Source organism: Papilio machaon, chromosome 28 (assembly GCF_912999745.1).
Source record: "Papilio machaon chromosome 28, ilPapMach1.1, whole genome shotgun sequence".
Lineage (NCBI taxonomy): Eukaryota > Metazoa > Arthropoda > Insecta > Lepidoptera > Papilionidae > Papilio > Papilio machaon.
In genome coordinates this window covers 3,197,519-3,225,358 of record NC_060013.1, presented here as the reverse complement: position 1 = coordinate 3,225,358, position 27,840 = coordinate 3,197,519, and the positions used below count along the sequence as shown (strand labels likewise).

The 27,840-nt window shown below is 35.9% G+C and overlaps 1 protein-coding gene across 1 annotated transcript; it reads left to right on the top strand.

Moving 5' to 3' along the window:
• Window positions 1–226: 226 nt before the first annotated feature.
• LOC106709642 (unextended protein) lies at window positions 227–27,840 on the top strand. The gene is made up of 15 exons (XM_045685154.1): window positions 227–785; window positions 12,241–12,822; window positions 13,411–13,513; window positions 13,962–14,534; window positions 15,028–15,144; window positions 17,872–18,043; window positions 18,187–18,378; window positions 19,073–19,219; window positions 20,287–20,427; window positions 21,523–21,662; window positions 21,744–21,870; window positions 22,715–22,844; window positions 24,326–24,422; window positions 27,404–27,466; window positions 27,634–27,840. The coding sequence occupies exons 1-15, from the start codon at window positions 331–333 to the stop codon at window positions 27,748–27,750; spliced, it is 3,156 nt and encodes a 1,051-aa protein (XP_045541110.1). The 5' UTR covers window positions 227–330; the 3' UTR covers window positions 27,751–27,840.

The window sequence follows — 27,840 nt, the reverse complement described above, 5'->3', positions numbered from 1 at the left end:
ACTTTTTTTAATATGCAAACAAGGTAAGTGAATGTTGAAGTGTTAAAAAAGTCTATAATTGCATAATTTATGTAGTGGCATTGTATTTACTTAGATTAAAATTAAGACTTTTCTCGGTATCTTACTGGAAACTAATTTGTGCTTTTCGTAATTTTTTTTGGTTTTCTACCGGATGTGACAACATTTATTTGTTCCTTTCATACCATAGAGGCCGTAGTTCCGGCAATAATTGCCGCCGAACTGTCAATCGTTAGAAACATGTCGATGTATAAGTAAATATACGTTGCGCTTGCATGTTTTCTTCGTTTATTCTCAGCTTCGCTTAAAAAAATGGCACCAGTATCTAAAGTGTTGCGGACTTGTGGCTTATTATTTTATTTAATTTTAAAAGTGTACAGCGAAGAGGCCAGTGTTGGAAAACCATGGATAGTTAATTTAGAAGTGGAAAGTAAACAATGCTTAGAGTCGATCTGTAATTATTTATTACACGTGCGCGGTGTTCAGTTCCTCGGTCATTATTCTTGGAGATTAACTCCTGGTTCAGCTTCTGTGGGCAGTGATTGTGGTGAATTATATCCTAATTATGAAATAAAACACATCGAGACGAGCGAAACGGATACGCGCATGGAAATAGTTGTGCCAAATTTGAACGGAAAAATATATTTCTGTTTACAAGATCCTCAGAAAAAAGATGTTCTTTCGAGATGGAAATACATCCACCAAGGTGCTAAATTGTTTTTAGATCCTAAAAACGACGTAGTATCGTCCAAGGATATAACGAAGATGTAAGTAAATTAATAATGTTTATCTATTGTCTATCGCCGTAAATATTGATTCTGAATACGTATGTGATAGGAATTGTTTTTCACGAATGTTACTTGAAAACTACATCAATACCAACAATTCAAAAAAAAAATCTTTTTTTGTTATTTGGCTTAATTACATACGAACCTTGATAAGCGAGAGTCCAAGCTTTTGTAGTACCTGAGTTTCTCGCTTATAGAGGTTATCGCCATCAACATAACTCACGCCTCTAACCCAGAGGGGTAGGCAGAGACCTCCAGTTGCCATGGTCCTCATACACCTCTCCCTTCTACATTCATACATCTATACCTATATATATCTATTTCGGATGCTCAAAACTAAACATATTATGGATATTAAACAAAATATATATTATCTATTTCGCACACACTAAAAATCAACCAGACAAACACACTCACACATACATGCAGACAATAAATGTTTTGAGCCAATATAATGTACTAAAGAGATAAAACACACTGCTGACCCCATGAAGTAATCACTGATGATTGTGTGGGGGTCAACAGGTCCATGGAGATGGTTGTTTCAATCAGTATGGGACTCAGAATAGATGAACAATAAAGAGCATGAGTCTGATACAATGGACATGTAGCTCTCATGTCTGATGGTGCTCCAAAGTATTTTTTTTCCTTCATTTAAAAAAATACATAAACAATTGGGAATCACTGAATTAAACAGAATAAATCTAATATATAAAATTCTCGTGTCACAGTTTTAGTTGCCATACTCCTCCGAAACGGCTCGACCGATTCTCATGAAACTTTGTGAGCATATTCAGTAGGTCTGAGAATCGGCCAACATCTATTTTTCATACCCCCCCCCCCCCATTTTTTAACTGCGCGCGGACAGAGTCGCGGGCGACAGCTAGTAGTCTATCATAAATATCATATCATAAAACTGAAGCCAAACTATAATATACATTATGTCATGGCCATATTTTTTTTCTGTAAATAAAAAAGCCACTAGAGATTACACCAAGCTAGATTTAGTTTGCATTCTCAATGCCGTTTTCGTCATTCAAATTAATTAAATTGATGAAAAAGACAAATGAAAATCAAGATAATGTATTAAGAAATTTCTAGAACATTCTTTGATTAGATATACTTATTTGTTTACTAGCTGTCACCTGCCAATCCGTCTGCACGGAATTAAAAAAAACTTCATTAGTAGCCTGTATTCTTCCAGACTATGCTCTACATCTATGCCAAATTACATTGAGAACCATGCATGTTCTGGAGATACCTTCAAACAAATATCCATCCATCCATCCAAATATTTGCATCTATATATATAAAAGAAAGTCGTGTTAGTTACACTACTTATAACTCAAGAACGGCTGAATCGATTTGACTGAAAATTGGTGGGCAGGTAGCTTAGAACCAGGAAACGGATAATTTTTACCCCGTTTTCTATTTTTTATTCCGCGCGGACGGAGTCGCGGCTAAAAGCTAGTTTATAATATTAGTAAGATTTGTTTATTGTAGTGTTATGTGAATAATATGTACAATACTATCGGTTGTTTAATGGTTGCTTATGCAGTTTTTTAATGTGAATTTAAAATACAAAATCTAGACCAAGGGTCCCTATAATTGATGATTTTACCATTGTGGCAATAACCATGAGTTCCTTAGACCAAAATCCCTATTTTGAACATATTTTTATGTCTATTTTATTTTTTATTTAAAGATAATGACAGGGATGATATATAAAATACAGAGATTTTGGTCTCAAAAACTTCAAAATCTAATCTAATAAACATCATCCATCTATACAATCTTCGCATCTTGCTTCCTTTATATAAAACTAGCTTTTACCCGCGACTCCGTCCGCGCGGAATAAAAAATAGAAAACGGGGTAAAAACTATCCTATGTCCTTTTCCTGGTTCTAAGCTACCTGCCCACCAATTTTTAGTGAAGTCGATTCAGTCGTTCTTGAGTTATAAATAGTGTAACTAACACCACTTTCTTTTATATATATAGATTTCCATGTCACAATGTTAGTTACAGTACTCCTCCAAAACGGCTTGACCGATTGTTATAAGTTTTTTTTCACTGTGCGCAGACGGAATCGCGGGCGACAGCTAGTAATAAATGCGAATGTTTATATGGATGGATGTTTGTTTGAAGATATCTTGGGAACGGCTAAACAGATCTTGATGAAATTTAGCACAGATGTAGATCATAGTCTGGCAGAACAGATAGGCTACTTAAGTTTTTTTTTGTAATGCCGCGCGGAAAAAGTCGCAGGCGACATCTAGTTAATAAGATTTTCAGAAAATCTTTGTGGCATGGAACATTTTAAAGATTATAAAACGCACAAGCCCAGGGTTGGGTTGTTGGGGCCTTGGAAGGGTACTCAAATAGATATAGTTAAGTACATAAACATCTGACAGTAAAATATGAAACGCTCGTTAAAACTGAAGGTCTATCTGACGCCGACACTTTTAGACGTAGTCAAAGACTAGCTGTCGCCACCGACTGTCCGCGCTGAATAAAAAAAACATATTAATCTATGTGTTCTTTCAGACTACATCTGTGACAAATTTCATCAAGATCTTTTAAGCCATTCTGTATATACATCCAAAAATTCGCATCTATCTATATATCTATCTTCTATATATATAAAAGAAAGTCGTGTTAGTTACACTATTTATAACTCAAGATCGGTCGAACTGATTTAGCTGAAAATTGGTGGGCAGGTAGCTTAGAACCAGGAATAGGACATAGGATAATTTTTACCCCGTTTTCTATTTTTTATTCCGCGCGGACGGAGTCGCGGGTAAAAGCTAGTTTATAATATTAGTAAGATATGATACTGGAGTGACTGTATCCAAATGATGATTATATAGTTAAATACCAATATACGACATCGCAGCGATCGCCAATTTTTCAGTCGTTAACCGTGGATGATACACAAGTAAACCGGTTGTAATGGCATCCAAAGGAAAGGCTATATTAATTCGTAATAACCTACCGAAAATCAAGTCCATATAACTAACAGATACACTTGATATAATTAATCGATAGTATAATATTGTGTTTTTATAAGACAGATCTACTGTTTGGGTCATTATAACCGATATTTTTAACTAATATAGTAAGAGGTTTATCTATTTTCTGTAATATGTTTTGAGTGATAATAATTTCTAATCTGTCTGTACGTATTAATGGAATCGAAATGTAATATATGAAATATATGTAACATATGAAAAAAAAAAACTTCTGTAACTTTGTGCCGGGTAATCTGCTGAACGGCTGGACCGATTTGACGGGACTTTAACTGGAAGATAGCTGATGCACGCGGGCATGTTATAGGCTACTTGAATTTAAATATGTGTTGATTGATTTATTGCTTCAACATTTGATTGAAAAAAATGAAAAATAATTTATTGCAATCCAAAAAATTTAGTTTAAGTTAACATTGAACAGTTAAGCTAAGAAACTTTATGGATACAAAAGGGTTGCTTTTATAAGTATTGATCCGTACCCACGCACTAGGCGTAGCCTGTATCGCGAGGATCCTGCTCTTATGTTCCTGCTTGATTCCTCCGACATATCCTATTTATCCCGACAGAGAAACATAATCGATCCGAAGCCCTTTGGGCCTCTCCTAAGACGAGTTATGTAACCTTGATGACGTACTGGTGACCCAAAATACCACTGACACAAATCTCACACTACATAATGACGTAAACCTGGCAATGACCCAGGTTCGATTAAACGACAAACACTGAATGAAATGAAATTTTACACACATTACTCTAATGTTTATTAAATAAACTTCTTTGTAAAAATAAAGGGTTGATAATGTATAAAAACGTGTGTCCGCAGTGAAAACTCAGATACTATGTTTCAATACAAGATTCAAATTTTTAAACTAGCAGTTGCCCGCGACTTCGTTGGCGAGGAATTAAGAAAATTTTTGTAATATTGTAGCTTACGTGTGTAGATTCTCAACAGTGAAATAATTTTTCATATCGTTTCAGTAGTTTCGGAACATATTCAATACAAACAAACAAATCTTTCCTCTCTATATTATAAGTATATACAAAGAGTAAGTACATCTTAAAATTTACGGAACAAAATTATGAATTACAAAATATCTTTGGTAGTAGGGGCTCAGTTCTCCGCAACTCCACGACAAGCGCGTATTTTGCGTGAAGAGATATCTTTGGTAATAAACATTAATAAATATCTTTGGTAATAAACATTTTTTTTCCAAAAATTATTGTAAAAAAAGCTATCGATATTTACTATTTAACTTTTGTTCTCACACTAGCTGTCACCCGCGACTCTGTCCGCGAGGAATTGAAATACGTAATAAGTAGTCTATGTGTTCTTTCAGACTATGTTCTACATCTGTACCAAATTTTATCAAGAGCCGTTGAGCCGCTCCGGAGATACCTTCTAACAAACATCCATCCATCTGTCGTAAACTTTGTGTCGAATCATCAGTCGTGTTAGAATGTTTCTCGGACTTCTAAAGTCATTCTTTTGTCCTGAACCTTATGTTATCTTTGGCTTTTGTCCCAACATTTATTATTTATACAACAGTATTTACATGAAGACGCCGTCTGGTGTATTTGGCAGATTGTCAATTGTGTAACAAATATGTAAACTCTTTGGAGATCGACTTACAATAAAAGTAACGGTCCTAGAAGATCCATGGGTTTAGTGTCAAAAACCTCGTATTAATTATATGAATCACTAGCTGACGCCCGCAACTCCGTCCGCGCGGAATTAAAAAAAAATGTAATAAGTAGCCTATGTGTTCTTCCATACTATATTCTACAACTGTGCGAAATTTCATCAAGATCCGTTGAGCCGTTCTGAAGATACTTTCAAACAAACACCCATCCATCCAAACATTCCCATTTATAATATTAGTAAGATCATTGTTTAAGAAAGAAGAGACGAAAGTATTTTTTAATACATTTGTCGCGGCGGCATTCCAATTTCACCGTTAGAGGATTCAATTAGGAGAAAAACTGAAAACTCTTAAGATGTCTCCAACATCAAGAGTCCGTATTCGTTATTTGTCAAAGTTTTTAATTTCTATAAATAACATCATTATTGCGATTTGTTTAACGATTATTAAAAACTAGCAGTTGTCAGCGCCTCCGTCCGAATTAAAAAAAAAACATAATAAGTAGCCTATGTGTTCTTCCAGAACTATTATTATTTATACATTTTTAATATTATAAATGCGAAAGTTTAAATAGATGGATGTTTGTTTAAAGTTATCTCCGGAATGGCTAAACGGATCTTGATGAAATTTGGCACAGATTTAGAACATAATCTGGAAGAACACATAGGCTTTTTATACTTTTTTTTAATCCGCGCGGATGGAATCGCGGGCGACAGCTAGTTGTACATAAAATAGAATCAATCCAGTCGTCTTGAATTAGCCCAGTCATACAAATTTACATTTTTCTACTGTAACAATGGTTTAAACTTACATAAGTGTATATAGCGGCTTATATAATTTATAATCTTTACGTAACTAATTAGGTTATACGACGTATATAGGTTAAACGGTAAAGAAGGTTAACATTTACATCAGGGGTAGTCAACCTGTCGGTCGTGACTATTTGTTTAGTTATACGAGTAGCAAGAAAATATGAATACGTAAAACATATAGTAGCGGAAGATGCTTCAGACGTAATTTTCATTAATATAAATAGGTATTTACTTAAGATAATTGTCAGTTTTATGATTAGCCTTTTTATAAAAAAAACTGTTGTTTTATTTAAAACTAGCTTTTACCCGCGACTCCGTCCGCGCGGAATAAAAAATAGAAAACGAGGTAAAAATGATCCTATGTCCGTTTCCTGGTTCTAAGGTACCTGCCCACCAATTTTCAGTCAAATCGATTCAGCCGTTCTTGAGATATAAATAGTGTAACTAACACGACTTTCTTTTATATGTATAGATTAGCTGTGGTCCGCAACCCGTGCGAAGTGAAAAGTAGCCTAGGATGAATGAATGGATGGATGATTGTTTGATGGTATCTCAAGAACGCCTCAACGGATCTTGATAAATTTTCGCACGGTTGTATTATATAGTCTGGAAGAACATATAGGCTAGTTATAAAGTTTGTTTTTAATGACGGAGTCGCGGGCGACAGCTAGTTTACAATATCAGTTAAAATTTACAGATATATTTTACTTTAGCATATTTATTTGAAAATTTTCTTGAAAAAAAAAAAGTTTAAGATTTTATCCTCTACACAAAGTCTCAAATTAGTAATTACTAGCTGTGGCCCATGACTCCGTCCGACTATGTTCTACATCTATGCCAAATTTCATCAAGATCTGTTGAGTCGTTCCGGAGATACCTTCTAACAAACATATATCCTAAACATTCGCATTTATATTAGTAAGATTGTTTAACATTCTCAGTACTCTTTCAGAGTGCCGGCGGGCGCGGGTGCTAGCGCGGGCGCGTGTAAATCAAAATGTATGCAGACGCCATTTGCGTTCACAGTGCTCCCGCGAGCTGCGCGTCTTCATGAGGCGGGCGCGGGCGCGGGTGGCGCGGGAGTTTCTAATGGCTCTGTCCGCCCGTATCGTTCACAGTGATATAGCGTCTGTTAGGCGACTACGCGTGTGGTTCTAAACCATTTTGATTCACCCGCCGAAGCGTCGTCAATCGTCATGGATATCAATACTGAAGAATTTATATCTGCAGTACAACATCGCACTGCTATTTGGCAAAGCAAACATCTGCAACATTTAATAGTAATAAATCAGCGTATAATACATAAAATTCTCCAAAATTTTCTCTTCCTTTATTTAAATCGTGTGTGCCAATCTTCATATATTGAAATTTCCATTTCAAGTATGAATTTTCCATTAATAAAAACAAATCTTCATCCATGTCTTCTAAATACGTAGCAAAGTTTGAGAATTACCTATCACATGTGCAATGACACTCCTAGCTCGATCGTCACTGTGAATACGCAGACGCCAAGACCCGAGCGCCCGCGCCCGCCACCGCACCCGCTAGTGCAGTCTGAATAGGTCGTCAGTGTGTACACAACTTTACATTCCAAGCAAGGTCGATGGAAATAGAGAGCACATTCCGCGATCAATCATTTTATAATGGCGGAAGCAATTTTATTACGTTTTCCACTATGAGTTAGTTTTAGGGTTCGATTACACAGACCGGGGCGGAGAACGGAGCAGATTTTTATCGCAAATAAAATTGAACTTTATTTGATAGGAAAAAGGTTCAATTTTACTTATCACGTCTATTACGCTTTCTGTTGATACAAAAGTCGTGAAAAGTAAAATTAAACTTTGTCTTAATCGTACAAAGCTCAATTTTTTTGTGACAAAAGATTTGTTTCGCTCTGTCTGAACGTACCCTTAAGGTGAATTCACTAGACCTAGACCATTTTCTTAAGCATTTCTATATAACGTTCTTACGAATGGTATAATATAGGCAAAAACACAGTTTCCAAAGCACCTCTGGTTCGTGTAAGGATGAGGCATCTTACTAATATTATAAATGCGAATGTTTAGATGGATAAATGGAGGTTTGTTTGATAGTATATCCGGAATAACCTCAACAGATCTTGATGAAATTTGGCACTGATGTAGAACATAGTCTAGAAGAACACATAGGCTACTTATCAAGTTTTTTTTTTAATTCCGCGCGGATGGAGTCGCGGGTGACAGCTAGTTAGAACATATCATAAAGCAGCTCGTTGTTCTGTTACAAGTCCAGTCTATACTCACCTTTATGATATTTGAATAAAGCGATGACGTCATAAAATATTTTTTATGTCCGTCAGATGTTTGTGTTTTATAATTAAACTCTGGAACAATTTTTCTTATTGTCCATTCTATTCTTTTTCTATTGCGAATTTCCTTTCGAGACACCTACATGCGATATACAGGAATAGCCAACCGTTGGCAAGTGTACTATGACACAAGATTTTGGCCACATACACAAAAAACATGCACAATAAAAAAGTGTGAAGTAGGCGAACAGACAAACGCGAATGAATCCTATGGAATTATCCCATTCTTTAAAAAATGACATGTTGATTTTTTTATATCATAAGGTGGCAAAATAACAAACGGCCACCTGGATTCGCCGCAATAGCTTGGCGACCGTTGCCCATAGACATCCGCAAATGCAGATACGTTGCCTACCTTAAATTAACGGAGAAGGGGACGCACAGTAAGAGGATCTTTCCTTCCTATGCGTCCCTTCCTCCGCCAAATCCACTTCCCCTTCCCATCCTTTTCTTAATAGGAAAGGATGGGAAGGGAAAGAGGATTAAAATTCGGCCTCCGGTACCACACTCATGAGACCAAACGCGGAATTGATTCCACTTCACGTCTGTCTGCTGTGTGGATATGTAAAGGTTTATCATCCCTGCAATATACAAATTTACGAGTATGTTTAATGTTTTTTAACATATGAATATCCATCTTGTTAGTTTGTTTGTATTGAATAGGTTCGGATGAAAGAAGATTGCATGTAGCTGAGATGCGTATGCTAAGATGGATGTGTGTTGTGACAAGAAAAGATAAAGTTAAGAATGTGCATATCAGAGGAAGTTTGAAAGTAGCGCCAGTTATTGAGAAATTGAGGAGCAGAAGGTTAGCGTGATTTGGACATGTTATGCGGAGGGATGATAATCATATAAACAAAAAAGTAATGAGATTGAATGTGGATGGCTATAAAGGTAGAGGAAGACCAAAGAATGTATGGATGGATTGTGTGAAAGAGGATATGCGTAAGAAGGGGGTAAATTCAGATATGACGGCTAATAGAGATGTATGGAGGAGTAGTACATACTGTGCCGACCCTCCATAGGGATAAGGGCAGGTTGATGATGATGATGAGGTTCCGAAACTAATGAAACGATTTGAAATATTCTTTCATTGTCGGAAAGCATAATCCCCGGTGACATAGACTATGTTTATTGCTAGATTTTTTTTTATTCGGCGCGGACGAAATCGCGGGTACTGCTAGTATTTTTATGTATTTTTATGAAGCGCAGTGCTTTATTTTTTTACATACTATCTGTTTGGGTCATTCATCTTGTGTAAATACTTGTTATCATTTCGCCCCTACGTATACAAGATGACGTAAATCTTCGCAACCCGACGAGTTCAGCCGCTAAGTGACTTATACAATATTGCAATACAGTGTCATAGGTGGTACACAGCGCGCGTTGCCGACATTTCAATCTGTTATCGTCAAAGGTAGTCGTTCGCAACCTGTTTGTCAAGAAGAATAGACGACTCCCGTCGACGATTTAACATTGTGTGTGCGGAGAATCCCGCGATGCAACCATACAGTAGTACTTTCGAAGATTTACGTTGCTTTGTGTACGAAGGGGCTTAGGGTTGCCACTCTTGATATTCATTGAAAAAATAAATCAAGCTTCAAATGTTGTAAACATACTAGCTGTCGCCCGCGACTCCGTCCGCGCGCAGTTAAAAAAAAACTAAATGGGGGGGGGGGTATGAAAAATAGATGTTGGCCGATTCTCAGACCTACTCAATATGGTCACAAAATTTCATGAGAATCGGTCAAGCCGTTTCTGAGGAGTACGGGAACGAACATTGTGACACGAGAATTTTATATATCAGACTAGCTGTCGCCCGCGACTCCGTCCGCGCGCAGTAAAAAAAAAAATGAAAAATAGATGTTGTCCGATTCTCAGACCTACTGAATATGCTCACAAACTTTCATGAGAATCGGTCAAGCCGTTTCGGAGGAGTACGGGAACGAAAACTGTGACACGAGAATTTTATATATAAGATATTAGGACAGTGATTTAAAAAAAAGAATTTTGTTTTATTACTTTAATTATTGTGATGTCATGAAATTTTTAAAAGTAGGTACTTTGTCACTATATTTTTGGAAGATTAAAAAAAAATTGGCAACCCTAAAACTGCATCCGGGACATGCACCGCTGTTATCATAGGGTCACTAAAGCTATAAATTATCATTTCTATGCTGTAAATATTGTTAATGTTATGTCTTACACAATTAAATTAAGCCCTATTAAAAAAAAAAAAACAGAATTGAGAACCTCCTCCTGTCCTGAAGTCTGAAAATAAAATTAATCGCTATTGAATGTGGAGGGGGTTACAAAGGTCTCATCTAACCCTTACCCTAAGCCTAAGATGAGATGAGTTGTGTGAAAGTTGATATGACTAAGAATGATATGACGAATGATCGATTTCGAGGACGAAACTGGTGCGGTTACCCTACGTATAAGATAAAGACAGGGAGATAAATAAGTATATGTAAAGTCTAAAAGGGTAAGTCTAAAAAGGGGCTATCCATAATATTAGTATTAAGTGAGGTGTTGTTATCTCTCTCATGATGCTTATAAAACCTGAGACAACAATATTTTTGTACGTGCGCTTCGGTAGTAGGAAATTCATAGTTATTTATTCTGTTGTTTTTTTTAATATAAAAACCTCAACGAACACGAAGGGATTCATTTTGTTTTGATACGTAATGGATTGGTATACTCATGCGATTCACAAGGGAAATTAATGTTATACAAAAAGTATACGATTTGTGGATTATATAGAAAAACTATCTGTCGCCCGCGACTCCGTCCGCGCGCATTTAAAAAAAAAACTTAATAGCGTTATGAAAAATAGATGTTGTCCGTTTCTCAGACCTACCCAATATGCACACAAAATTTCATGAGAATCGGTCAAGCCGTTTCGGAGGAGTTTAAACACAAACACCGCGACACGAGAATTTTATATATTAGACTAGCTGTCGCCCGCGACTCCGTCCGCGCGCAGTTAAAAAAAAAACTAAATGAGGGGGGGGGGTAATGAAAAATAGATGTTGTTCGATTCTCATAGATACCGGATAAGCACAAAAAATTTCATTAAAATCGGTCAAGCCGTTTCGGAGGAGTATGGCAACGAAAACTGTGACACGAGAATTTTATATATTAGATATTTATAATAAGGTGGCAAATGAACAAGCTGCCACCTTAATTCTCCGAAATAGCGAAGCGACCGCTGCACATATACAACTGCAATTGCAGATGAGTTGCCTACCTTTAAAGAACGGAGTAGGGAACGTACAGAAACAGGATATTTCACACACACATAGGAAGGCTATGTGACCTTTCCTCCGCAAAATCCTCTTCCTTTCCCATCTTTGCTAAAAAGAGAAGCGTGGCCTAACATTAGGCCTCGGACACGCAAATATTAAGTATGTCTATTTTTTGTCAACACTCCAGAAACCGTCCACACTTGTCACTTTTCACCCAATCCATATATTACTAGGAATAACCCATTTTGAAGTCTATTTTTTCTATTTTTACAAAGATATTGTAACAGATAAAAATATGTTGCACACAAGTATATCGACAGGAATCTTTTGACACAGGTAAATTATTTAATTATGTTACAGATCAAATGAGAAAATACAAAACGAAACGATTCATCAAAATACTGAAAATGAAAACGCTAAAACAAATTGGGTCGATCTATCGCATGATATAGATGTAAATTATCTATCGAATACACAACGTACTAGAAAAGAGAGAGACGACGTTGAAGTACTAATGAATGATAATAACATCCCACTGAATGATATAGATCTAGATCCAGCTAAAGTAGAAACATTCGATCCGCACGAATTTGAATTTGATGATCCATTCAATAATAAAATAAAAAGAAAACCCAATGGAAGATATAGGTATAGACGTGAAATTATAAACAAAGAAAATAAAGATAGCTTTGAAGAGATAAAGACTGCTGATGATATTATAGGTCCTTTCGATGATAAAATAGATGATAAGATTAAAAATGATGATGTAAATGGACAGCAAAGGCGACAAACCAGTTCTAAAATACCTTTTTTTACAACTGTCAAAGCTGATCCTGTACCAATTGTTGTTGAAGGGTTGAGAATTGAAACGTCTGATAAGGAACCAGTTATAATTGAAGAAGGTATACCTAGCGTGCTTGCGGGGAGTGCATTTACATTGAGGTACGAGTTACCTTTTTACCGGACTAATCGTGAGTTTCTGAGACAAAAAACTCCGTTTAATACATATTGTTTATGATATGTTTTTTACAGTGATTTTGGTGTCAAAAACAAAGATAGATAATATCGATGGATTCTATGTATAATGGCCAAAGTAACAAATTGATGATTTTTACTTTTTTATGTTAAAAGCTACCTCTTAGTTTAGTTAACATGCACTAAACACAAATACACATTTACAGGTTTAAACATGTTATTTGTTGATGTAAAAGGGCATATTCGGCATCTTTTCATATTTGGTTGAAACTTTGATAGCTTCTCCTGAAAAGTTGTCAATTTGCACATTGGCCCTTATTCGTAGGAGCTATCGATATACGTCCTTTTTATTATGTTCTCCTAAAAAGTAAACGGCGTAATCCATTTTGTAATAAGAGATATTATTCAATCCGTATTCTTCTATTCGTATTCTTTTCTTCAATTTCTTCAATTCGTATTCTTCTTCTTCTTCTCCGGGATGATTATATAGTTTGGTTTATTTGTAAATTTGTTTAATTTATTGCAAGTATTAATTAATATATTTCTTGTTCTTAGACTTTTTGGTCAAGGTCTGACTCGAAGGACCGTAATAGCCTTTACTCATGATCCACTGGATTACGGCCAGCCGTGCAAGTTTCTAGTTAAAGGAGAGTATATGGTATGTATTAAAAAATGCTTTTAAAAGTCCACGTAAACATAATTTTTTTTTTTAGAAATGACAATAATTTTAATTTTTGTGTGAGCTGTCGCCTGCGACTCTGTCTATGGTCTACACATGTGTCAAATTTCATCATGATCCGTTGAGTCGTTCTGGAGATACCTTCAAACGAAAGTTCAAACATTCGCATTTATAATAATAGTAAGATTAATTAAGAACGGCTTAACTCACATTTATGATTGTCCGGTGACGTTTGACAGAAACTTCATTTACATATCGCTTTAGCGTTGTCAAAATTGTGCAAATGTAATTTTTTCATTTCTACTGATATGTAATGATTAGAATGTTAGACGTTAAAAGATATTTAAAAAAAACTATATTACGTCTATGGTTTTTTAGTTTGTGACCATTACGTCATAACGATTTTTTTTTTTGTAATAATTTCCAGGTGAAAGAAGACTCTTTATTCCCGCACACAGCACTCTTCGAATTGATCGCCCCACAACCAATAAATGGTCCAAAATTATACGTTTGTGCAAAGAATTTAAAGTTCGGAGCAAGAAGTCCTGATGAAGATGAAGAGAAATACGTACATATGGGTTTCGATACATGGACAATGTTGGCTACACATAATAATTTGTTACCTTTATGGGCAACATTGACTCTTATCGTGATTTGTCTAGGATTCTCAGCTCTATTCTCAGGTTTAAACTTAGGATTGATGTCTTTAGATAGGACGGAATTGAAGATAATTTCTAATACAGGCACTGATAAGGAGAGGAAATATTCTAGAGCTATAATGCCAGTTAGAGATCATGGGAATTACCTCCTTTGTAGTATACTTTTAGGTAATGTTGCTGTTAATTCTACTTTTACCATTCTTCTTGATGGTTTGACTTCTGGTCTTTTTGCCGTGATATTGTCTACGCTTGCTATTGTATTATTGGGTGAGATAACTCCGCAGGCGATTTGTTCAAGACATGGATTAATGATTGGTGCGAAGACCATTATGATTACTAAGGTAGGTTTTTTTTACTATTATCCATACATAAGTGTTAGTTTGATTAAAGATTTTACCTATAATATGGATTTAGAAGGTAATTAAAAAGTCAACATTTGATGAAAATGAACAGTTATCAGTTCACATATTATTCCTTACTTTAATCTTTTTATAATTTGATTTATTAAAGGAAGTAAAAAAAGTAAAAAGATAAAAAAAAGTTATGGAATGAATAAAAAATAGTGTTTGCTAATTTGACTATAAAAAATGTATACAAAATCAGGTTTCAAATCATTTTAAAACTTTGTTGTATACTAGGTGTCGCCCGTGACGCTGTCCGCGCGGGATTAAAAACAACTTAGTAGTCTATGTGTTCTTCCAAACTATGTTCTACATCTGTGCCAAATTTCATCAAGATCCGTTGAGCTGTTCCGAAGATACTTTCAAACAAACATCCATCTAAACATTCGCATTTATAATATTAGTAAGATTGTTAAGGTGTTAACTTTTTTAGGCGGTGATGGCTCTTACTGCACCTATGGCGTATCCAGTTAGCAAGCTCTTAGACTATTTCCTAGGCGAAGAGATAGGCAGCGTTTATAATCGAGAACGTCTAAAGGAACTTGTCAAGGTAAGAGACTATTTGAACACGTTTTTGTTATACTAGCTTTTGCCTGCGATTTCATTCAGATGGAGTTAAAAATGAATTAGCCTATAACGTTTTTCAGATTTAAATCTGTATCTAATTCAAATTTAATCAAGATCTGTTGAGCCGTTGCTGAGATAGCTTCAAACAAACATCCATCTAAACATTCACATCTATATATATAAAAGAAAGTCGTGTTAGTTACACTATTTATAACTCAAGATCGGTCGAACTGATTTGACTGAAAATTGGTGGGCAGAGAGCTTAGAACCAGGAAACGGACATAGGATGATTTTTACCCTGTTTTCTATTTTTTATTCCGCGCGAACGGAGTCGCGGATAAAAGCTAGTTTATAATATTAGTAAGATACAAGAAAAGGTGTGCCAGTTACGTACTTCTATAAATAACAAAAGAAAAGTATTTTAAATAACAACTTTGTAGGTTCGAATTCGATTCTCTATATACATATTGCGTAGATGTTCGTATGTAGCCTATGAAATTTTGGCAGACTACACTATGCTAAGACTGTTGACAAGGATATAATTAATTTCATATTAAAATGTTATTATGTATGGTGACCATACATTTTTTGAACGTAGGAATAAATATTATTATTGACACATTATTTGTCTGACTCGTGTGTCTAACTTGGTGACGCATTTTTATCTAGTCTATTTTTAAATCATCATCAGGACACTAAACGTCCCCACTGAGGGGCTCGGAGCCTACCCTAAGTTAGATGTGACTATGTCATAGTCAACCATAGCCCAGTGCGAGTTGACTTCACACATATCATTGAATTTCTTCTCAGATATGTGCAGCATCGCGATGTTTTAATTCAACGTGAGAACGTCGGATAAATGTACATATGTAAATCGAAAAACACATTGATACATGGCGGGATTCGAACCCAGGACCTGCAGATTGCAAGTCAAGTGCTTAACCCCTGTGCCACCGACGCTCTCTTACACTAGTTTTAAATGAATTTATTGAATTAATTTACTTTACTGTGATATCTAGTGTTGTAATATGCATACTCTTTGGCATGTGCATGATCTTTGCCTATATATCTCTTGTTTTGTTACCTCTAATAACAAACTCTAATCTAACTTAAATATTACGGAAAATACCTCTTAGAAAACTAATTGAAAATGGGTTTATTTTATTTAAAAAAGTAAAATTTGACAGCAGTGGCACTTGTTATACATATTGCTATCTCTGTTATATCAAAGGGAATGAACGAAATGGCAATATGTACAGAGGTAAGACAGTAACAGAACCCTGCAATTAAAATGAAAAACCCCTCAGTAGTAGGTAATCAACTAAAATCAACTAAAATATATGACCTGCAGATCAGTTTACGACTCACGTATGTGAAGCAGATCAGTGTACCGGCTCACAGATCAGTTTAATTTGTACCTGCTATGAGTTGTGAGTTGCGAGTCAGCAGTTAGCTCGCGTCTCATCGACTCACAAGATCATTAGTACTTCGCGATGAGCTGTCAATTGTTTAGCAGAAGCAACTTTGAACATGTTTGAAGTTACTTTACACATGGCTACCCTACTTTAATCAGATGCCAAAATTCACACCTGTATAGGATTGCGTTCTATGAAATACGAATATAGAAGTATTGTATATGCTTACTTTTAGCATCATTTGCAAATTTGACAGTTTTTTAGTTAACATATTGTTGACCGGCAATTTTACTGAAATTCAATCAGATAAAGAATCCGCGTATAATTAATTGAAAGATTCTTCATTATTTTTTTTTTATTATTATTATTTTTTACAATAAAAGATTTGGCGGGTTTTAGAGGCGAGAGAAACAGCTTGTGTTATAATGACTAACAATTGCACTGTATGCTCGCCAACAGCGAAAACAACAGCGATGCAAAAAAAAAATCGTGGCTGGTCAGCAACGTTCGGCCATAAAAACACGAGATAACTCGTGACCAATCAACAATGTGTTAAAATTGATAATGTATTGTCAAATAATTACTATTTCTAATATTAAAGTTTCAATTTGGTCCTTCGAGCTGGGATAAAAAATATACATTATTTAAATTTAATTAAATATATTTATTAATATTTTTTATCTCTGTCTCTCATGGATATTTAGCATATGGTAAGTGGATATATTTATTAACCACGTGTAATGCATGCTGGGATGCTGGACGTTGTGTGGGGTCGATTTGACCCCCTTCCGTCCGATCTATTCCAAATTCTTTGTATGCATCCGTGTGACGAATTGGCGTAATAAAAAGTTTGTAGTTATATAAATTTTAGGGTGTAAGGGGTAGAGTTGGATAATGTATATGTCAATTATTTAAATATGCAATTTTAAATTTTATTTTAACTATTTATTTTTTAATATATTTAAAAAGTAAACAACTTTATTACTTAAATTAGGTTAAGGCTGAGCGCTATTTATATTAGAGCACAAATTAATGTGTTTGCAATTGACTTAAATCCCAAAAAAATGAATTTTTTTTACATTAAAATAGTTTTTTTTAAAAGCAGAAACTTTATAACAAATATTGTATAACATTGTAAAGAAGTCCATTATCAGATTTGAATATTTTTTTTGTCTAATTTCGACTCTAAAACTGGAATATATGTATTAAAGAATACAGATGACCGATTACCCCTTACATCCTCTATTATTTAAAAAAAAAACATAAAGTTACTTACAATATTCTTTCTCCCAAAGGTAACAACTGATGTCAACGACCTTGACAAGGACGAAGTTAACATCATCTCTGGTGCTTTGGAGCTACGCAAGAAGACAGTCTCCGATGTGATGACGAAGCTAGAAGATGCGTTCATGCTGCCAATCACTTCGATCCTGGACTTTGAGACTATGTCGGAAATTATTAAATCAGGTTAGTCTACTCACGCTCTACTAGGTCTACTTATGGTCTTCTGCGTCTACTCACAGTCTTCTCAGTTTACTCATTACTCGTTTACTTTACAAATAGCATAATTTAAGCATTGTATTAACAAGGATGGTTTGTATCTTCACCAGGTTACTCGCGTATTCCGGTATACGAAGGTAGCAGAGTCAATGTAGTGACGGTGCTGTTCATCAAAGACCTGGCGTTCGTGGACCCTGATGATAACACACCGCTGAAGACGCTCTGCCAGTACTACCAGAACCCTTGCAACTTCGTCTTCGAAGATGTCACCCTGGATGTCATGTTTAAACAATTCAAAGAAGGTAAATGTAGAAAACCAACCAATCAACAACTTTTTTCCCTTCCCAACCTTTTCTTGTTAGAAAATGATGGGAAGGGAAATTGGATTTAGCGGAACAGGGGACGCATAGAAGAGAAATATCCCCTTTCGATGCTTCCCCTTTTCTTTTTAATGAGACTTCACAATTGCTTACCTTTTCTCAAATTTCGATGACATGTTTATTTAAATAACGAGATGTAGCTCGCGATTCCGTCAGCGCGGAATAAAAAAAAAAACTTAAAAAAGTAGCCTATGTCTTCTTCCAGACTATGTTGTACATCTGTGACAAATTTAATCAAATATCCTTTGAAACAAATATCCATCCATACATCTAAACTTTCGTATTTATAATATTAGTAAGATTTTAATACAACGTTGTTACAATGTTGCGTCAGTGAACTCTTTTTCTTTTTAAACATCATGAATGTGACAAAAAAATCAAACGAAAATCATTTATTTGTCATACAAATTAATTCGATTGAAGCCAGGATCGATTAATTCACTTTAATCGATGTTTTTAAACAGCTTACTTCACTATGAAGCTAAAATAGATAGATGTCAAATATGTCAATTTCCTTTGTGTCATGAAGCCCGAGTGTCATAGTCATAGGGGTATAATTAGAGTTTGCGTTTTTTTTAATTAACAGATATATATAAATATTTTTCTTACAACTTAGGCCATAAAGGACATATGGCGTTTGTTCATCGTATCAATAACGAAGGTGAAGGTGATCCGTTCTATGAGACCATTGGTCTTGTGACACTTGAAGATGTCATCGAAGAAATGATTCAAGCGGAAATTGTCGATGAAACTGATGTTTTCAGTAAGTATCCGGCTTGAAGGACCAACTTTTTTTTGTATGCTATCCTTCATCATCTGCTCAATATATGTCCCCACTGAGAAGTTTGGAACCTACCCCAAGTTAGGTGTGACTATGTCATAGTCAACTATAGCCCAGTGCGGGTTTACTTCACACATATCATTGAATTTCTTCTCAGATATTTGCGGCATCACTGATGTTTTCCTTCAACGTAAGAATGTCATATAAATGTACATGTGTTAATCGAGAATCGAAAAACACATTGGTACATGGTGGGATTCCAACCCAGGACCTGCAGATTTTAAGTCAAGTACTTAACCCCTGTACCACCAACGCTCTACGCTTAAACTATCAAAAATTAATGTTTGAATTTAAATTTTTTGCAATTGAAATCTCTATTATTCATACTTTAAGAGTTAAAGCACAAGATTAACGTTAATCGACAAATATGTAAAAAGACGGATAAGTTATATTTTAAAGCAATTTAATTCTTAAGAAATATGGGAGTGATTAGTAATTTAAATAGAAATATCGCAAGTTAAAACTAGTACTACTTGTTAATTTTTAACATATATTTATAAACCGTTAAGATCGTCCTAGACTTTGTCAGCATAAAAAGTAGCCTATAACATACCCGCGAGCATCAGCTACCTTCCCATCAAAGTCTCATCAAAATCGGTCTAGACCAGTGATTGTCAAACTTATTTCTTTCACCGCCCCCTTTGAAAATCAATTATATTTCAGAGCGCCCCTAATTTTTATTCAGCCCTTAAACTTAAAAACCACAATTTCATTACTTTAATTAATTTCAATGTCCCCCATTTTTTGGGCCCCTTATCGCACCCTCCTAGGTTTCAAACGCTCCCAAGGGGGCGTTATCGCCCGCTTTGGGAAACACTGGTCTAGACTTTCCGGAGATTACCCGGAACAAACACAGCCTTGCGAACTGATATACAAAAAAAGAGATAGACCTAAAAATATAATGTTCAGAAATATGTTTTATTTTTCAAAATAATATGTAATAAAACAAAAGTATCCCGACTCGAAGGACCATTTCCTGTACCTTTCAGTGGACAATCGCACGAAGCGTCGCCGCAACCGGCCGCAGAACAAGTTGCAGGACTTCGCTGCATTCGCGGAGAAACACGAGAACCAACGAATACACATCTCTCCGCAGCTCACACTCGCTACATTCCAGTTTCTGAGCACCAGTCAGTATAACTTATTCACTCACACGTACATTACACTAACAAAATAAACAGAGATAGACATAACGATCACAAGAACTAACACAGCTCGTTTCAACTTCTAAACATCAGTCAGTATAACTTATTCGCTCACACATAAGTAATACTAATAAGATAGAAAAAGATGACACTAGTGACAGTAACTTGTTCAACACTACACAGAAGACTACTGACACTTAGGTTATAATTTAGGTGGTAAACGAGCAAGCGGACATCTTAATTCGCCTTTATAGCGAAGCGACCTCGGCCTTAGAGATCATTCACAGAGATCACAGCATTTTCTTGTAAGAAAAGGATGGTTAGGGAAAGTGGGCTTAAATTAGTCCTCCGGCACCACACTCATCAGACTGTACTTAGAATTACTTCCACTTGATGTATGTCTTCTGTGTGGTCATGTACCAGATGTTGTTGGTGTCTACCACTGTTTAAAGTAGTAAATTTTATTATTAGGAAAGGATGGGAAGGGAGAGTATGATGTAGAAGGAGACGCATAGGAAGAGGTTATATCCTCTTTATGTACGTCCCCTACTCTGCCAATTAAAGGTTCTGTAATTAAATCTGTAATTGCGGATGTCTATGGGCAGCGGTCGCTTCGCTTTTCCCGTTTTCAGGTGGCCGTTAGCTCGTTTGCCACCTTGTGACATAAATAACTTGCTTTTACCCGCGACTCCGTCCGCGCGGAATAAAAAATAGAAAACGGGTTAAAAATTATCCTATGTCCGTTTCCTGGTTCTAAGCTACCTTCCCACCAATTTTCAGTCAAATCAGTTCGACCGATCTTGAGTTATAAATAGTGTAACTAACACGACTTTCTTTTATATATATAAGATTCTCGTGTCACGGTGTTCGAACTTGAACTCCTCCGAAACGGCTTGACTGATTCTCGATGAAATTTTGTGAGCATATTCAGTAGGTCTGAGAATCGGACAACATATATTATTCCCCCCCCCCCCCCCCCCATTTAGTTTTTTTTTTAACTGCGCACGGACGGAGTCGCGGATAAAAGCTAGTAAGATATATATATGTATATATTTATTTTATATATATGTTTTATTGTAGGTGTAGACGCATTCCGACCTGACACAGTATCAGAGACTGTGTTACGTCGTTTGTTAAAACAAGATGTTATTCAACATATTAAAGTGAAGAATAAAAGCAAAAGGGACGCTTGTACTTATGTCTTTCAACAAGGGAAACCTGTAAGTTTCATTTCTTACATTATTACCATCTCTGGTAATATTCAAACAGGAATATTTATGACGTCATTCTTTGTGGTCTAGGTGGATTACTTCGTTTTGATACTGGAAGGTCGTGTAGAAGTGACAGTAGGTCGCGAGAACCTCGTGTTTGAAGCTGGACCTTTCACATACTTCGGTGTTCAGGCTCTCACACAGAATATTGGTGTGGGTAAGTTTATTTCAGATATTCCAAATGTACTTCTAATGGAAGAGAGCCTGGCTCAGGGGTTAAGTAGTTGATTTGTAATCTGCAAGGTACTGGGTTCGAATCCCGATTTACATATGTAAATTCTTACGTTGAAGGAATAAATCAGTGATGCTGCACATATCTGTGAAGAAATTCAATGATATGTGTGAAGTCAACTCGCACTTGACTATAGTTGACTATGACCTAGTCACATCTAACTTAGTGTAGACTCCGAGCACAGAGAGTGGGGATGTATAGTGACCTGATGATGCTGACTTCTTATGATCCGTTAAAAGTTTTTTTTTTTATAATAATAAAAGTTGAGGGTCTTAAAAGTACTGTCAGTTTTATCAATTGGTCAAGCGGTCACTTGATTTCGCCAAAATAGCGAAATTACCACTATCAATAGACATCCGAAAATTATCAATGTAATTCTTTATATAGATTAAGAGAGAAAAGGGGGGGGCGTACAGGAAATGATATTTTACTTTGGGGGCGTTCATAAAATACGTGAGATGTTTATGGGGTCGAGTCAAATCTTACGTTGGAGGGAGGGGGGGGGGTCTCGGCAAATATCACGTAATTCTTTTTCTGAATAAAGCAAATAAAAAGTTATACTATTTTGGTCCATTTAATCCTGATTGTACATGATGATGATGGGGGGAGGGGGTTGAATAAAATCTCACGTCATCTCACCAAAGGGGGAGGGGAGGGTCTGGAATTTCAAAAAAACACCTCACGTAATTTATGAACGCCCACTTTCCTATGCATCCCTTCCCCCGTCGATTAAAGTAGATAAACAAAATAACTATATCTGGTGTTTTAGCGGAGTCCCCAACACCATCAGCTATGGGGTCTCTGCAGAACATCAATATGGATTCCATGCTGCGACATACATTTGTACCGGATTACTCTGTACGGGCTATAACTGAACTATATTACCTTACTGTTAAACGGTAAGTTAAAAAAATAGATATTTTAAATTGACTATAAATTGTGAGTTGTGACCCCCTGAGGGGTCCTTAATATATTGATGGTTCCTACGAATTTACTTTACAGGAGACGTTCTTAAAGTTTCAACCATATAAAAAAATAGACCGCATTGGCACTTTAACTTTAGCAAAAATACATTTACACTTGTAAATGTGTATTTATGTTTAGTGACTTAAAGTCCTATGTCCCCGTAGTGGGGCAGAGGGCGTCCACAGTACGTCGCCAGCTCACTCTATCTTGGGCTCTGCGTTTGGTCTCGAGCCATGTCAGCCCGACTGTCTTCATGTCGGCTGCCACTGAGCGCCGCCAGGTTTGTTTAGGGCGACCACGTCTTCTTGTTCCTAGCGGGATCCACTCCAGGGCCTCCCTGGGAATATGACTGGGATCCCGACGAAGCGTGTGGCCAATCCATAACCACTTGCGGCGTCTTATTTGTTGACCAATCGGCTGTTCTCTGCAACGTGCAAGGAGTTCTTCGTTGCGGATCGTATCTGGCCAGAAGATTCCTAGGATCTGACGGAGGCAGCGATTGATGAAGACTTGGACCCGCTGTGTTGAAGCTTTTGTCACCTTCCAGGTTTCGCATCCATATAGCAGTACGGATTTTACATTAGATCGAAATATTTTAGTCTTCACTCGGTGCGTAAGCTTCTTAGACTGCCATATGGGGCGCAGTTGCGCGCAGCGCGCGTTGCGCAGCTCTATTTATGTTTAGTGCATGTTAACTAAACAAAGAGGTAGATTTTAATACAAAAAATTAAAAATCATCAATTTAACCTTTAATTACTCGAAATGTTAGTATGAAAAAAACGTAATGCGGACGTAGTGTTTCAAATTGTGGGTTCTAACCCCCTGAGGGGGGTCTAAAATAGTTTTGTAGGTCTCGAAGCCATAGTAATTAAACTATAGCCAAAATCTTGACCGCTTTGGGGGTGGCAAAGTTTACAATTAATGTGATCGTGACTTCGTCCGTGTGAAATACTGTCTTCGTGTACAATTCGAATTATTTAGGCTAATTATTTTATTTAAACTTATTGAAATACTAGCTTTCACACACGACTCCGTCTGTGCGGAAATAAAAAAAACTTCTTTAATAGCCTATGTGTTCTTCCAGATTAAGTTCTATCTGTGACAAATTTCATCAAGATCTGTTAAGCCGTTTTAGAGATACTTTATAACATTCATCCATACATCCAAACATTCGCATCTTATCTTATCTATATATATATAAAAGAAAGTCGTGTTAGTTACACTATTTATAACTCAAGAACGGCTGAATCGATTTGACTGAAAATTGGTGGGCAGGTAGCTTAGAACCAGGAAACGGACATAGGATAATTTTTACCCCGATTTCTATTTTTTATTCCGGACGGAGTCGCTGGTAAAAGCTAGTTTATAATATTAGTAAGGATTATTGTTTATATATATTCTTGTATATTTTCAGTTCTCTATATTTAGCTGCAAAAAGAGCTACACTTATGGAGAAAGGAGCACTTTCAAAAGGTGCAACTAATGAACAATTCGATACAGAGGTGGATAAGGTAAGAAACACAATCAGGATCTATTTACTCCTCACTTAAGTGTTCCCTTAGTACAGTTGAAATTGTTAAAAGAAGTTTTAAGTTTGAAAAAAGAGTTACTTTAACAAATCTGCAATGATTACAGTCGAACCAGGATAAGCGATGAATCTTTCTATTTCGTTATTTTCTGGTCCCAACTAACCTCTATAAGTTAGAAGTTTTGATTAGAGACCTATATGTGTCTATGGTTCTCAATTATCTAGGTTTTTTTTATATCATAAGGTGGCAAAAGCAAGCGGTCACCTGAATCCGCCTAAAAAGCGACTGCAGATAGACAGGGGAGGGGATGCACAGAAAAATATTCTCTTCCTATGATATCTTTAAAAGTCTCCTACTCTGTCAAATCCACGCCTCATCATCATCAACCTGCCCTTATCCCTATGGAGGGTCGGCACAGTATGTACTCCTCCATACATCTCTATCAGCTGTCATATCTGAATTCACCCCCTTCTTACGAATATCCTCTTTCACACAATCCATACATACTTTCCACTCCCCTTTCTCATCCATTATTCAAGTTCGACTATAATTAGTAGGGTTTTCTGAAATAACACGACTTGAACGTAATTTTTATCTTAAAATATACCTTATTACTGATATTTTTCTTAGGCAACTTGGAATGGTAATACATCAGTACATGGTCGTTTGCTGCGATCTCGTAGCCTTGATATGTTTAAAGACGATATTGGACCTACTTGCAATAGTAATAAGGTTGATTTTTATTTAATTTCAGTATTTGTGTAGTAATATGACAAAAATATACTTTTGCGGTAGAAAATGACTTAGGAGTATTACAACGACTATTTTAGTCTACAGTGTAGTAAAAAGACTATAAAACTTAAAAACTACCGATATATAGAGTTCTGACAGCTGTCACATTTGAAATTTGACGTTTATAAATCATAGATATTTTATTTTTCTTCGGTGTCACTTCATTTAAAGCATAGATAATATGTTTGCAGTCGAATATGGCAAATAATAGGATAGAGTTAATGCAAATACCTAAATCTAAATACGTTTCATTGGACAACGTGAACGAGGATACGTACCATAACCGTTCCAACCAATATTTGAACAAACCGGAATGTTGGTCGAACATAAATCAATCGTTGGCCAATACGAGCACAAAAGCCGAATGTTGGCGAACTCTGACCAAATCAGTTGCGGATTTCTTGGATAATACACACGATGACGTCACAAGTTCGTCCAACGATTTGGCAAATAATTTGGACGCGAATAACTGTGCGGAATGTTTGAAGAACAATTTCTGGATAAAACCAGTTACTGGTGATAATTGTAAGATAATAAACGATAAATTAGTGTTACAGCTTGACCAGAAATATAAAAAATCTCACTAATTACCTTACGCTCATTAAAAAGTGATAAAAAGCCGATTGAAACGTCTTCAAGTCAGGATTTTTATATTCTTGGTTAGGCTATAAATTCAATAATTAGTTAAGATTTCATCAACATTATTGTAGGTGAAAGTTACAAGTAGTATATACCAAATACCAATTCTTACTTAATTTCATATAGTATGTTTTGTCGTACATAAATTATTTAAAAAAAAGTAAAACCATAAAGTCACTATCTTTTTACTACTACTCTAGACTCAAACCAAAGTGGTAAAAAGAAACGAACCACGTTCCGTACAGATTCATCTCTATTAATTATACATAATCTATCATCGAGCAGCGATAATATCGGCGACAAATCGATTCCCGATATCGATACTGGATGTCAATCGACAAAATCGATTACCAATATAGATTCACAGTTGAAAAAAAACAATTCAATCGATACTGAACAAGTGAAGCTAAAAAAATCGAATAATATCGATTTGACATCGATAAAAATCGATTCAACGCGAAATGACATAGACAAGACAGATAACGAAAGAGATGAGAGAAGGCGGGAAAATGAACAATTGGTTTTGACGCAGCTGTCAAAGATTATACGCATTTTAGAGAAAAAGGATTTAACTTGAATGTGAGATAATTCAGTATACTTCGTAGATATTGTGTAATTATTTATTAGGTTGTCTTCTTTTGTATGTTGTATAGTCACCTGTCACCATAAGATATATCATTTAACTCATATAGTGAAAAAAAGATGTCTGACTAGATGAGAGACGCAATACTATCTCAGTTGATTCCGTCACAAAATATTTAAAATCTAGGTAAGGGATAAAAAATATAAAAAACATGACGTAACAACTATAAAATGACAACGATATCTGACCCGGTGGACATAAGTCATACTAAATTATAATATCTCACTAGCGCCCCCCTGTCAATGTCAAAAACGTGTCACGAAATCTTTTTCGTACTGTAGCTGTCATGTCAATTTTTTTGGCGACATTTTCTGTCCTTTTATTATATCATAAGGTGGTATACGAATGAGATACCACCTGATTTCGCCAAAATAGCGAAGTGACCGCAGCGCAGATGCGTTACCTACCCCTAATCAACAGAGGGGACGCACAGAAAGAGGATATTCCCCTTCCTATGCATTCCCACCTCCATCAAATCCATGTCCCCTTCCCATCTTTTCCTAATAAGGAATGAGAAGGGACAGTGGACTAAAATTAAGCCTCCCGCACCACACTTATTAGACTGTACCCGGAATTACTTACACTTGACACCTGTCTTCTGGATCTATTTAGGTTTTATTTATTTTCTGGCAGAACCACTCGATAGTAACACTTCTCACTGGCCTAGTCATTCTTCTTTCTTTATTATGACACTTTTTTGACATTGTGAGGAGGGCGCTAGTGTGCTATTATAATTTATTTTGACTTTCCCACAGGTTCAGATATACTTGTGGCTATAAGTTTTTGTATTCATATTGTGAACGATATGAAATACCTCTAATACTGTAGTATTATATCTTAAGCAAAGGATTATGAACTTTATTACAATGCAATAACGTGTATTTTCCAGCTGCTGCAGTCTGTTGATGAAGATATCAGTATAAGCGGTGAACATAAGACACCTTCACGTCAGGTAACAAGTAGTTTTAGATAATTCCGTAGCTTTCTAATATTTGTTTGTTGAAATACAAAAAAAAACAAGACTAACTGATATTTAAGTAAAGAATACTTAATAATGACACCTTACAAAAATACAAACACACATACATAAAAACTGTTACTCCCCCCCTCCCCCCATAGGTGTCACCAAATCCAATGCCAGTGTCAGCGTCGCCCCTAACCAGGTCATCATTCGCGAGAGCATCACCAGATAAGAATGGAGATAAACCTGATGAGCAGGAGAAACTTCTCAAGTAAGAGTGTTGCCATTCTAACAGACCAAAGTTGCCACTTTCACTAAAGAAAAAAAAACTTCCAAAAATTTAATTAAATATAAAGTAATTACTT

Bases quoted from the DNA above. Each gene is read 5' to 3' on its own strand.
- LOC106709642 (XM_045685154.1), top strand. From the start codon at position 331: ATGGCACCAGTATCTAAAGTGTTGCGGACTTGTGGCTTATTATTTTAT. The intron at 18,044-18,186 runs GTTAGTCTACTC...TATCTTCACCAG, and splicing joins GTCGGAAATTATTAAATCAG to GTTACTCGCGTATTCCGGTA. The intron at 21,663-21,743 runs GTAAGTTTCATT...TTTGTGGTCTAG, and splicing joins TCTTTCAACAAGGGAAACCT to GTGGATTACTTCGTTTTGAT.